The sequence below is a fragment of the Maniola jurtina genome, chromosome 8 (assembly GCF_905333055.1).
Source record: "Maniola jurtina chromosome 8, ilManJurt1.1, whole genome shotgun sequence".
Taxonomy (NCBI): Eukaryota; Metazoa; Arthropoda; class Insecta; order Lepidoptera; family Nymphalidae; genus Maniola; species Maniola jurtina.
Window position 1 is genome coordinate 14,183,646 of NC_060036.1, and position 13,855 is coordinate 14,197,500.

The 13,855-nt window shown below is 39.9% G+C and overlaps 2 protein-coding genes across 2 annotated transcripts in view; both read right to left on the reverse strand.

The window, feature by feature from the left end:
- Positions 1-1,615: 1,615 nt before the first annotated feature.
- On the reverse strand, positions 1,616-7,664 carry LOC123867911 (heat shock 70 kDa protein cognate 4). Its single transcript, XM_045910244.1, has 3 exons — positions 7,510-7,664; positions 6,265-6,469; positions 1,616-3,465 (listed from the first exon to the last, which is right to left on the reverse strand). The coding sequence occupies exons 2-3, from the start codon at positions 6,467-6,469 to the stop codon at positions 1,715-1,717; spliced, it is 1,956 nt and encodes a 651-aa protein (XP_045766200.1). The 5' UTR covers positions 7,510-7,664; the 3' UTR covers positions 1,616-1,714.
- A 3,337-nt stretch (positions 7,665-11,001) lies between these two features.
- The window catches only part of LOC123867579 (transmembrane protein 161B), a 6,724-nt gene continuing 3,870 nt past the window's right edge, over positions 11,002-13,855 (reverse strand). The window contains exons 6-9 of the mRNA XM_045909674.1: positions 13,810-13,855; positions 12,821-12,995; positions 12,122-12,337; positions 11,002-11,323 (exon numbers count right to left, since the gene is read on the reverse strand). The exon at positions 13,810-13,855 is cut by the window's right edge and continues 95 nt beyond it. Of these exons, the coding sequence (XP_045765630.1) occupies positions 11,204-11,323; positions 12,122-12,337; positions 12,821-12,995; positions 13,810-13,855 (557 nt within the window). The 3' untranslated portion in view covers positions 11,002-11,203. The remainder of the gene's footprint in view (positions 11,324-12,121; positions 12,338-12,820; positions 12,996-13,809) is intronic.

Consider the following 13,855-nt stretch of genomic DNA (forward strand, 5'->3'; position numbering starts at 1 on the left):
CACTTGACCGGTTTTTGAAAGTTATGTCAAATAAAAATTTGACATGCAATAACAAACAAAATGACATACAAGCCACTTTATTCCTTATTTCATCGGATGAAAGTCGATTTCAATTTAATCGTATATCTTAAAAAAAGCGAACTATTATACGACTACGTAAAATGGGTACATTTTTAAAGCAACGACATGTTAGAAAGAGATATTTCGTTTTGGTCGTGTTGAACTATGTGAGTCATTCAGATAATTCTTGATTTAGTGGATTTAGTGATGTTCGGTCAAAAATATTTCATGGAACGTATAATTAACATAACATTGATGTTACTTTTGAAGAGATAATTAGCTGCCTTATTGGATTTATATTATTATAGAAATTGGGTTTTAGAATGGCACAAATAAACGGTAATTTATGAATAAAAGTTTAAAAAGCGTGAAATAAAAATTAAATTAAAAATTTAAAAAACCCCCGACACATAAACCTCTAAAAAGTAAAAAAATAATAGGTAAGTATGTATGGGCCCTTTAAGAATAGTATAAATAGTAAAGTTTTTATCCAAGCGTTCGTTGCGTCGGGGGACCGCTAAAGACTATTCTTTCTACAACAGATGACTTTCATAGTTTATGATAGGTAGCGGTCCCCTGGCGCAACGAGCGCTTGGATAAAAACTTTACTATTTATACTATTCTTAAAGGGCCCATACATACTTACCTATTATTTTTTTACTTTTTAGAGGTTTATGTGTCGGGGGTTTTTTAAATTTTTAATTTAATTTTTTTTTAACGGGATTTCTGTCTACTAAAAGTTTGTCTTTCAATATGACTTGGATAATGAGCACAGGAAGGGTTCCGTACCAACCATCGTACAAAAAGAACCCTAAAAAGGCTAGGTGCCTAGGCATTTCGGATTTTATTTACGGGCGCTCGCGTAGTGTTTAGTGATTGTTGTTATGAGTATTTAGGTATGTACTACATAGTGAACAGCTTGAATGTGGTTAACCTCTAGTAAAACGGAAACCGAGATTAGTTTCTTCTGCCATAGCGACTGCTATTTTAGTTTTCAAGGAAATAATAAAAATAAGTCATGACGTTTGAAGTAGGTAGGCACGTAATGTTTGCGACAGGTCGACATGGTAATCGAGGTGAGGACACCCCGCATAGCCCCAGCGCTAACCCGGTGCGGGATAGTCACCTGCCCGCCTCATACCCCGATTGCCATCTCGACCTGTCGCAAACTATACCCATGGAACTATTTACGTACATAGGTACGAGGCCAACTTCGGCGGGGAGGGGCAACACACGCACAACAGACGAAAACGTTTAAGTGCGGAAACCAGCCCAGAGAGAAGAAGGTACGAGGCCAGAATAGATATTCATATTTCGTACATGTCCAGGCACCTCGCTCGATTTAGCTACTTATCCGTGTTACTGAAAAAGCTCCAAATATGGTAAATTATAAGATTTTCCAGAAAACCCAACATTTACCAAGCCAAGGTGGTCTAGTAGATGTGACCTGACGATCACACTCAATAACTTCTGGAAAATCTTTAGGACTTATTGTAGTTCGAACTTTTACAGTAACACATTTAAAATGGGATTAGATAGGCAAATCAAACCATTATTGAATTTTAAATTAGGTTCATTTATTTAAGTTGACAGAACTTTCAACAATTTAAAGAAATCGGAATCAGTGGGTGGTGATACTGAAGGTTTGGAATGTTTAGTCGACCTCCTCGATGGTGGGGCCGGCGCCGCCGCCGGGCGCTGCACCCCCAGCGCCGGGTGCGCCTCCGGGGAATCCGGGCATGCCGGGCATGCCACCGGGCGCGCCGCCCGCACCCTGGTACATCTTGGTGATTATAGGGTTGCATACACCCTCCAGCTCTTTCTGCTTGTGCTCATACTCCTCCTTATCAGCCAGCTGGTTGGAATCCAGCCACTTGATGGTGTCATTGCACTTATCCAGAATGGTCTGCTTGTCGGCATCCGAAAGCTTGTCCTTTAGCTTATCATCCTCCATGGTGGACTTCATGTTGAAGCAGTACGACTCGAGGGCGTTCTTAGCTTGGATGCACTCCTTCTGCTTCTCGTCCTCGTTGCGGTACTTCTCTGCTTCATTCACCATGCGCTCGATCTCCTCCTTGGACAAGCGGCCCTTGTCGTTGGTGATGGTGATCTTGTTCTCCTTGTTTGTGGACTTCTCCACGGCGGAGACGTTGAGGATACCGTTGGCGTCGATGTCGAAGGTGACCTCGATTTGAGGGACGCCGCGCGGCGCGGGCGGAATGCCGGTCAGCTCGAATTTTCCAAGCAGGTTGTTGTCTTTGGTCATGGCACGCTCACCCTCGAATACTTGAATGAGCACGCCGGGTTGGTTGTCAGAATACGTGGTGAAGGTTTGAGTCTGCTTGGTTGGGATGGTAGTGTTTCGCTTGATGAGCGTAGTCATGACGCCGCCGGCGGTTTCGATACCGAGCGACAAAGGCGTCACATCCAGCAGCAGCAGGTCCTGGACCTCCTCAGACTTGTCGCCGTGTAAGATGGCGGCCTGGACCGCGGCGCCGTACGCCACGGCCTCGTCAGGGTTGATGGACTTGTTGAGCTCCTTGCCGTTGAAGAAGTCTTGAAGGAGCTTCTGCACCTTGGGAATACGGGTGGACCCACCGACCAAGACGATGTCGTGGATTTGCGCCTTGTCCATCTTGGCGTCGCGAAGGGACTTCTCGACGGGCTCCATGGTGGATCGGAACAGGTCAGCGTTCAACTCCTCAAAGCGAGCTCTGGTAATGGACGTGTAGAAGTCGATACCCTCGAAGAGAGAATCGATTTCGATGCTCGCCTGCGTGGAAGAGGACAGAGTTCTCTTTGCGCGCTCGCAGGCCGTGCGCAACCTACGCAGAGCCCGCTTGTTGGTGGTGAGATCTTTCTTGTACTTCCGCTTGAACTCCTGGACGAAGTGGTTGACCATGCGGTTGTCGAAGTCCTCGCCTCCCAAGTGCGTGTCTCCGGCGGTGGACTTCACCTCGAAGATGCCGTCCTCGATGGTCAGGATGGACACGTCGAAGGTCCCGCCGCCGAGATCGAAAATCAGGACATTTCGTTCTCCTCCTCCTTTCTTGTCAAGACCATACGCAATCGCAGCAGCAGTCGGCTCGTTGATGATTCGGAGAACGTTCAGGCCAGAGATGGTACCCGCATCTTTCGTGGCCTGTCGCTGGGAGTCGTTGAAGTACGCTGGAACCGTGATAACTGCATTCTGCACCGTTTTGCCGAGGTAAGCCTCGGCTGTTTCCTTCATCTTGGTAAGCACCATGGAGCTTACTTCTTCGGGGAAGAAGGTCTTATCCTCGCCTTTGTACTGTACCTTAATCTTTGGTTTGCCGCCGTCGCTGACCACTTCGAATGGCCAGTGCTTCATGTCAGCTTGAACAGTTGTGTCTTCAAACTTGCGGCCAATAAGTCGTTTGGCATCTGTAACAAACAAACACATTGGTCATTTACTGTACTTGCTGCTCCATCAATCCTTCAATGTCTATTGGAAACATTCTCAGATTATTGGTCTCATTCACTATGTTCAGAGACTCTAGTCTAGTATATTGGTTATCATCATGAAAGAATAATAAGTAAAAAAACACAGACAAATTGGTTAAATTACTTATTCATCTTTGAAACAGACAGACATATTATTTCAACAATAACAAATCAGATGAATCTATTTCAGAATGTGTAAATGGATCTCGTAACTCCACATTAAAATTCTGATTCCTTTTATTGTATGAATATTTTTTGAACTTGAAATAAAATTGGACAAGTATTATTTAGAACTATTTCCAAATGTCCAAATTGATAGCATTAGTAATTACTGAGATAACCAGGTGTGAATAGCTAGACAGACAGACTTGATTGCACAATAAGTATTCCTTTGATATCATATTTATATGGAACCCTAAAAAGAAGCAAAACTACTTTTTTATAAAGCTAGGTTACTAATCACAGGTAGATATTCCATACCTTGCTAAGTTGCTACGTCATAAATCATAATAAATTAAAGGAGTAATTACTATTACATACTTCAATGCCACATTAGCACTAAAAAAAATCAAAGTAAAGCTAAATGACTCATAAAACCTTGCAACACCATTTCAAGTCAAGGAAGTTTTATCTTTATGCCTTACGGCCCGTTCACACATGGGAGTCCGTTTTACTGGTACGTTTTAAACGGATACGTCATAAATTTATGCTCTGTTCACACATAGGCACCGTATAACGTTCAACGGATCCGTCATTACTGGATGCGAAATTTTGCTGATGAAAACTCGCAGTATACCGCCGCTATTCAACAAGGATGGAAGCTGTCGTGTTGTATTGGTACTATCGTCAGAGAAGGAAGATTCGACGTTATTGGCAGCATCCACTTATGGCCCAAAGGTCTAGAGAGGGTGCTTACAGTTTACTTATGAGTCAGATACGAGGTGGTGAATCGAAATTTTTCAATTACTTTCGTATGTCAATGTCTACTTTTGATGAACTTCTTAAACTATTGGAAAAGGATTTAAAAAAGCAAGATACGCGTTAGAGGAAAAGTATCTGCCCAGTATATCCGTATATTTCCGTTCCGTCCGTCCAGTATTCGATGACAAAACGGAATGTCATTTTTTTACGGAACGATATTTTTTACTGTATACAGAATACCGTGCCATGTGTGAAGTCGCTCATACAACTACATACGCCATCGACGAAAAAAAAACGTACGCGATAAAACGGAACAGTAAAACGGAGACATGTGTGAACCGGCCGTCAAAGCCAATTATTTTACTGAGAAACATGTATAAGAAAGCTAGATGGTGCCCACGACTTTGCTCGCATTGATTTCAGTTTTTTTGATTCCCATGGGAACTCAAATTTTCTGGGATAAAAGTAACCTATATTCATCTTCTGGATGCAAGCTATTCTGTACCAAATAGATGGTTCTCGCGAATTCGCCCACATGAATTTAGGATTTTTAAAAACTTTATTTTCCAGGATAAAAAAAGTAGCCATGTCTGTCCATGGGATGTACCAAATTTCATCCAAATCAAATAAAAAGATCTGTGAAAAAAGGGCTGTGAAAAGACAAATCTATGATATCTAGTATATAAGATGTATGGATGTAGAACAAACTTGACCTACTGAAATCAAACCAATTTGTTTTAAGATTCAAGAAAAATGTTTTTCCTAAGAAATCAATTTTCCTCAGGATGTTTTCCTTTAGCAAGGAATGCATGAGTAATTGGAAATACACTTTGGTATTATCATGAATTCAGTATGATAATATCATTTCCAACTAATTTGCTCTAAACAGAAATGACTCATCTCTTCAGATAAAGCTTTGATAGGATTTTTAAAGCCATTTGTAGGTTGTTTTATCAATTATCACAAACTAGTAAATCAGTTTGATTTGATATCTAAAATTTGCTATGTATGAATTATTTTCATCGTAAAAACTGATTATTCATAAAGTCTAATAAAAATTTTGAATTTCCTTTTTCAAGTTTTATTGTCTAGCTTCAATAACAAGTTTTTTTTAAATCAAAAAATTAAACAACTGTCATGAAAAATTTAGTGGATTTTATGTATTCATATTCCATTCTAATACTTAATACAAGTCTGTCTATTATATCTTTTTTCACAGTTCAACCACATAGTTTGGAGACAGAAGAATAATAGTGCTTTTTATAGGGTTTTGTGAATAACCTAATAATTAATTCACTTCCACACAGATAAAGTTGCGAGCATCACAGCTAGTATTCTATTGTATGTACTTATCACCTTTGTGGTCATATTAAATTGAAGGTCATAGAACTATTACAGGTACTGCTGCTGTGTTCTTGCTGTTGTTACAGCTAGGACAGTATTTTTTTCTAAAGGTGCTACTCATAGTCATACTAGTTAGACCAAATGGGGATGACATGTACTTAGATATAAAAGTACCTAAATAAATAAAGAAAAAAAAACAGACCAAATTAAGGACTTGGTTACTCATCAAAAATAATGTTGTTTAGGTTCAAGGCAACCTGGGTTTTGCCTGAATTACAATGAGTCACTATATCTATGAATGCACAGCATACTAGGTTATTGCCCTATTGCCCTAGCAATTAGTGATGGATTAAACATTGCTTCACAGTATCAATTTGCGTAAATTGTTGTCTAAGTCCTACCCTACCATCATACTGTTGTACAATCTTCTAACTCCTAAAATCTAGACCAGATTAAAAGGACTTAGTTACTCACCAAAAATAGTGTTGTTGGGGTTCATAGCAACCTGGTTCTTGGCTGCATCACCAATGAGTCGCTCGGTGTCGGTGAACGCGACGTATGAGGGCGTTGTTCTGTTGCCCTGGTCGTTTGCGATGATCTCCACTTTCCCATGCTGGAACACTCCAACGCAGGAGTAGGTGGTCCCCAGATCAATACCTACAGCAGGTGCTTTTGCCATCTGGAACAAAAAATGGATCATTAGTCAATGTATCAGACATAGTTATTCCAACTAATGGCTTTTAGGACCCTTCAAGGTTGTGATTATAAGTCGATAGTTTTATATATTGGAATTCTATATAATATAGAAAAATGGCTTATTCGCCCTTTCTACAAACTAGCGACGATAAATATGTAGCCTCAACTATAGATTCCAATTTACAGAAAATGACAAAGATGGTACGATCCCTATAATACTAAATACCTCGGGGTTTCCTGAACATAATATTATGCTAGCTGAGTTATAAGAATTACGAATAGATTAGGTGGCAATTCTAACTGTCCACAATTTTTTTTTTAAATGACTGTCTGAATAGGTGTACTGCTATCTTATTCTTATTGCTCCCGCCTACCTGTCCTACTTTCTATCATATAGATGTGGTAACCCTAATCTATTGAAACAACAATGGAAAAGCTAGACTTGAATATAAGCGTGCCGCGTGGGTGGGTTTGATGAACTATTTCCAGTTCAAAGTACTATCTGCATAACCTAGATCAATATCAGCAAGATTAAAGTGTCAAAGCATGGAAAATTGATGCAGTCACTCGTCCGTCACGCGGGAAACGCATGGCAGACATCGTCTAGAACACGCTATCGATCGGCAACGGAAGTTCCAGAACGAAGCAGAACAATGGTAGAAATACATAACCGGGAATAATCACAGATCACAGAACAAAGATTTCCAAGCCGGTTTTGATGATCGAAATGGGCGTAACCACGTGCCAAAGCTATGCATAATCAAGGGTCAAAAATAAAGGAAAAGGTCAGAAATTACGGTTATCATCGGGTTATCAAGAACTTGAGAAGTAAATGACCTATTCAGTAGTTACTAGTTTAGTAGTTACAAAAATGACTCATCAGATAGCACAAGGAAGTTCCAAAATGGAGAGACCAATAAGAACAAAAGCTAACCTTTTTCGGGGAAAATACGCGACAAAATTACACAATTCATTAAAAATTAGAATACAATGAAATGAAATATAGTAAAAAGAAATACTCACTGTTTTATCTTAGATTATAACTTCAGTAGACTTAAATAGTAGTACACTCAGCAAAGGTGCGCGATTGTCGGCCTCTTTTCACGTAATAAAATGGCGCCTGACGCAGATGAAGCACTTTATATGCAATCGGCGTAATCGCCAGACGTCACTCGAGTTTTCTGGAATATTCCGCCACGTCAGCCAATAGGATTAAATATCTTTTACCGCGCTTGACGCTGATTGGTGCAAAAATCTCATTCCAGAAAGCGTCACTCTCAAAATGTCGCGAGAAACTGACAAAGCTATGGCTGTGCTCATATCGATAAATAATCTTATCGATAACTTCAATAGTTAGTGTTTTAGCAGCCTCCAAAAACGAAGACGTTATTCTAAAAAGTTACTTTTTAATTTTCATTCAAATAGGTAATTACTTGTTATTTCTAAATTAAAACTAAAAAAATTGGTTGTCTGTAAAGTCGGTTTACTGACGATAGTTGAACGTGACAACAAAGGCCGATTGTGCTTCTTTGTCGCTCGTTCCGCGCTCTCGCTTGCACTTCAAGCCTTACATGGAACGCCTCAGAGCGAGGTAACGCCGCATGAGTCATGTTTTTTCGTGCGTACAGCCGGCTCTATCGAATTATAAGACGTTGTCACGTCAAAACATATAAAAATAATTAAATTAAAAACTAAAATTAACCAAATTAAAGTTTTAGAAAACCTAATCGAGTCCACCGCAGCGAGGCATTGTACCCAAGATGCTGGCAGCATTACCCCTTTGGATGGCCAAACTCATTCTTTGCCCAAGGTAGCTGCCAGCTCTCGGGTCCCCGGTTGACTCGATAACCCTTTTCGGAATTTCCTCGAAAAGAACTCTACTCCAAAAGGCACAAATATGAAGCTCCCATCGAGGTTTTCATATTTGCGCCTCTTGGCCCGTTCGGTGCTGGTAGCCGCTGCACCCGCCAACATTTCGCCACAAGCTCAAACAATTTTGCAATGAAACTAAAGATAAGTCAACTCTTAATGGTAACTAGAAGTCTGAACTGTTTTGTGATAAATAGTAAACCAGCAGGTTTTACCAGCATTCATTCGGTAAATATGTAAAGTCCGGATAGTAACTAAACTACTGTGCGTATTTTATTTTTCTCAGTTATTTACTGATTGTATAAAAGTACAATAAAAAATAGTAATTACAATGGTGTTTTCGAGAATAAACCAACATGTGATATGAAAAGCTGTTTATTGTTTTGTTTGATTCCTTCACTTTATGCCCATTATTAAAATAAATAGCTATCGATAAAAATTGATCCCATCACTTTTACCATATAGCTCCACAGATAATTATTTGCAGTTTTGAAGATGTTGGCATTGGTGATGCCACAGATAAGCTATAATCTAGAGACAGTTCCAGTTTGGCTGTATTACAGAAAATTAATTTAAATAAATTTTAGAATGCCATACTTTTAACAGTATTATTAATATATTCAATAGCAGTCCTTTTATTATTCAAGTTGTTCCATAAATTACTACCATTACCTATTATATTCCGAGGTTCTATTGTTCTATTCTTCTAATAACAAAATCAATATTATGTAGGTATATGTACCACGTGCAAACTGCATCATTCTTATCGCAGTTTTGTGCATTGCGGTGCGCTTAGAATAAAAACCCAGCGGTGATATGTGGCCATTGCGTAACCATTTAAATTTTTTCGAGTCAATACTATAGCTAACTACAGCAGTGCCTAGGTACTTATATATAATGCAATAGCAAGTCATTCAGATTAAAATGGATAAGTACTAATATTATATTAGGTACATAATATTATTATGTAGGTACAGTAAAAAGGTTTCCTAAATCCTTACATTGTATTTATTTTAATCAATAATCTAGACATATAACTATGGGATTGGGTTGGTTAAGCAACGTTGACCAAGTCGGGTGACCGACTTTCCGACATTTTGCATGATAAATCAAAAACGATTATGCATAAAATAAACAAAAATCTGTTTTAGATTGTACCTACATGTCCTTAGATGAACGGAAGGTACCCTTTAGGTTTTCACGACAGACGGACAGACAGACAATAAAGTGCTCCTACAAGGGTTCCGTTTTTCCGTTTGAGGTACTAAAAAATAGCGAGCAGGCGGCAGGTATTGCAGCGAAAAGATACTTGTCGGATAGGTTGGTAAGGTGTGCATAAAATAAACAACCATACTTAAATGCAAAACTTTTAATAAAAACAGTCAAATCTAACAAATATTTTATCCTTATAAAGGGCATTGAGCTTACAAAAATCCAACAAACACTTATAAACTTATAATACTATTCTGACACGTAAATACAGATACTTATGTACTATGATAATTTTACTACATGAAACAATAGGATTTTTAGTACCAGTGCAGTAGTATGGATGGAAAATTCTCTTTTTTTGCGCATATTTGCGCAGACTAAGAGATCATTTTTGTCTGTGCAAATATTATGGCACATTGCAGGCTGCAGCTGAATTCGTCTGAATTTGTTCTTGTCCTTTAGGTAATAGAACAGATAATAAATAACATAAATAATAAATTAAATACAGATCTCTCCCTAAAACCCGGTCAAAAGCGAGTCGGACTAGCGCGCGAAGGGTTCCGTACCATCGTACAAAAATAACAATTTTCTTTTTTACCCGACAGAGATGGCAGCTGTGCCGGTGTGAGGGGTGTCTCCTCCCCGATTGTCATCTCGACCTGTCGCGTACTGTACCTACCTGCGCAGGATTTTATGTCAATCGGAAGCACCCAATAGGTTTTCTTAAGACATGATGGACAGACGGGCAGACAACAAAGTGACACTATAAATAAATAATAAATAAATAAATCTAATCTAAATCTATAAGGGTTCCTTTTTCCATTTGAGGTACTGAACCCTAAAAAGAAGAACTTTTACTTAAAAAATTGCGACATGATTAGATCTCTACCACCTCCCAAAACCCGCACCCTACCCCACGAGCCGTATCAAACAATTTGCAGTAGTAAATAAAAACTATGGGCATATAAAATTTCCATCTTTGGTTAAGGACGAGTTGGTCTGTGTCATACATAGATACGTCTACACAGTTTGTTCGCAACAGGTCGACATAGCCATCGGGGTATGAGGTGAGACGTGCAGGGCGTGTGGGGGGGGGGGGGGGGGGCGTATGTGGGGGGGGGGGGGCGTATGTGTGTGTGGGGGGGGCCTACACACCCAAGCTGTCATAGTTTTAGTGTTGAAAGCGTCCGTATCGACCGCGTTTATCGATTTCGTCGTTACTTTTGTGTACTGAAAAATATGACTTCGGTTGCCTGCTCATCACGTGCTAAAGTAAAATAACCAATAATCCATCCTCAAACACGTAAAATAGGTCTGTGTTTTACACTGCCATAACCAAAGAAGTCTATGTCCAGAATAAAATCCGATCCAAAATCAGTAGGACCACATGAAGAATTAAAATCACTTTCACAATAATTCAAATCTAGTGTTTTCAGCGATGTTAATATACCTAAGGATTTCGATTTTGATGAATAAAATATTATGTACTTTTCATCATGTTGCATACCAAAAAAAATATCAGTATCGATTACCAGTTATGTGATATCACCTCACTAGAAAATTGCCATCTCGACCTGTCGCGAACAATAGCCGACAAGGGCTTTAGCCTAAGACTTTTAACGAGCGTTAGATCAGATCACGAGATGCGGAAGTAGGACTGGTACATGGAGCCGAGCGCGGTGGTCAAGAACCAGGAGAAGCAGCACCACCACGTCGCAAAGCCGAACACGCCGCGGTGCACGTCTTCCGTGAACACCTGCAACACATTGAACAAGACAAAGTTGAAAACTAAAACCCCACTGTGATTGTCTTAATAAAGACTGAAATATTATAGTAAAATCGTTTTTCTGTCGCTTGGTATATTTTAATGCTGTAGTAGATTTATATTTATGAACTCAAAATTTTTTTCTCTTTCATTTGACATCCCACTCAATACAAAAGCGAAAAAAATTTTTTGATACCCTTACTTTTTTGATGTAACTACCGTTAGGTCATTTTTTTTTGTATAAAATATAGCCTATATCACCCGGGCCTTTACAAAGAATCAATTGACAATCGGCCCAGTAGTTTAGGTGCTACGGTGGAACACACAGAATCTGGATACAAATATACATACATACAGACTGCTAAATCATAACCCTTTCTTTAGGCAGTCCATGATTTTTTTTACCCGCAGTCAGGTAAAAAAAATCATGGAGACAACAAAAAGAACACTCAGCTGAGTTTATCATGGGCCATTCATCATTATCATGATCAACCCATCGCCAGCCTACTACTGAGCATGGGTTTCCTCTCAAAATGAGAAGGTTTTTGGCCACAGCCCACCACACCGGCCAAGTGGGGATTGGCAGACTTCACACACCTTCAAAAACGTGAAGAACTTTCAACCACGCAGGTTTCATCACGTTTTCCTTCACCGTTAAAGCGTTCCAGTGCGACTTCGCCATTCCAACACCTTGGAATCCCAACGTCTATTGAGTTTTCGAACTATATAACCTGCCCATTGTCACTTCGGCTTTGCAATGTCGGTTACTTACAAAAAAATATATCTTACCATTTTCAAATTCTCCCAAGCCATTTGGAACTGCTCCATCCCCTCCATAGTAACTGTAGCCTTGTCTTCACTCGCAACCTCCCCCCCTTCAGTAAAGAGGGCGGACCAGGAGTACCCCCCTAGCGTCTTGTACATAAGTGCGAGGTAAAGGCACATGATGACGGGACACACGTACTGTAACGCTACCACGCACAGGTAGTAGAATACTGACGCTACCTGGAAAAACGGTCAAGTTCGAGTTGGACATATGAAGGGTTCCATACCATCGCACAAGATATTTTAACATTTGTATGTGCAAAACTGCAAGTTAATAACAACAGCGCCATCTATAAGTGATTTAGTAAATTAATTTATTTGTGAACGCATTTTAATTTTTTGTGAGATGTAACCACAAATTCACTATTTTCGGATTTATTCCTTTACTTGTGCTATAAGACTTACCTACCTACCAAATTTCATGATTCTAGGTCAACGGGAAGTACCCTATAGGTTTTCTTGACAGACACGACAGACAGACAACAAAGTGATCCTATAAATAAGAGTTCCTTTTTTCCTTTTGAGGTAAAAAACCCTAAAAACCACAAAATTGAAAAAACACACAGACAGATAGATGGACAGACAGACAACAAAGTGATCTTATAAGGATACCATTTTTCCTTTTGAGGTACGCAACCCTAAAAAAATATAAGGAATGGTGACCTTTTTCTGCAAGTCGATATTAGTGATCCTGCCTGCTTCCTTCTTCTGCACATCCAGCCGTCTCTGCGCCATGTCCAAGTAGGCCTGCAGCTGTTGCGGCATCAGCGCCACCCGTGCCACCACGCTGCCCACCACCAGCACCAGGCGAAGAGTGTCGAATGCCTCAGAAGTCATACTGAAAAAAAAAATTGGTTGTCTGTAAAGTCGGTTTACTGACGATAGTTGAACGTGACAACAAAGGCCGATTGTGCTTCTTTGTCGCTCGTTCCGCGCTCTCGCTTGCACTTCAAGCCTTACATGGAACGCCTCAGAGCGAGGTAACGCCGCATGAGTCATGTTTTTTCGTGCGTGCAGCCGGCTCTATCGAATTATAAGACGTTGTCACGTCAAAAATAGCTGTGAGTGCACTGAATTCAACTATAAGGATTTCTATGCTTTAGTACATAGAAAAGTATCTTAATTTGATCCTAAGGTGATAATAAACTGCCAAAAAATTCATAAAATATTTACTTAATCGATAAGTGCAATAATAATCCATAAAATTGTTTTTAGTAGGTAGTATTTTTATTTTTGAGTGAAATGAATGAAGTTATAGAAACAAAGACTAGTTTTTAAAAACATTGATATACTTTGCCGATAAAGACGCAGGCAAAAGCTAGTTATTACGTATATTTAGTAGCACTTACAGAGTCCTCACAGCGAGGTAATGTCGCGCAACCGGCCGCACCCACAGCAAGGCTAGCACGAACAGCATCGCAAAGTTCACTTTGGGCAACAGAGATTTTACTAACTTCTCTCCGTGGATAGAGTATAGTAAGTATACTTACAGAGGTTTAGTCATTCCACTGAAGATCCTCACAGCGAGGTAGTGTCGCGCGACCGGCCGCATCCACAGCAAGGCGAGCACGAACAGCATCGCAAAGTTCACGCTGAGCAGCAGAGATTTTACTAACTCCTCTCCGTGGATAGAGTATAGAAAGTATACTTACAGAGGTTTAGTCATCCCGCTGAAGATCCTCACAGCGAGGTAGTGTC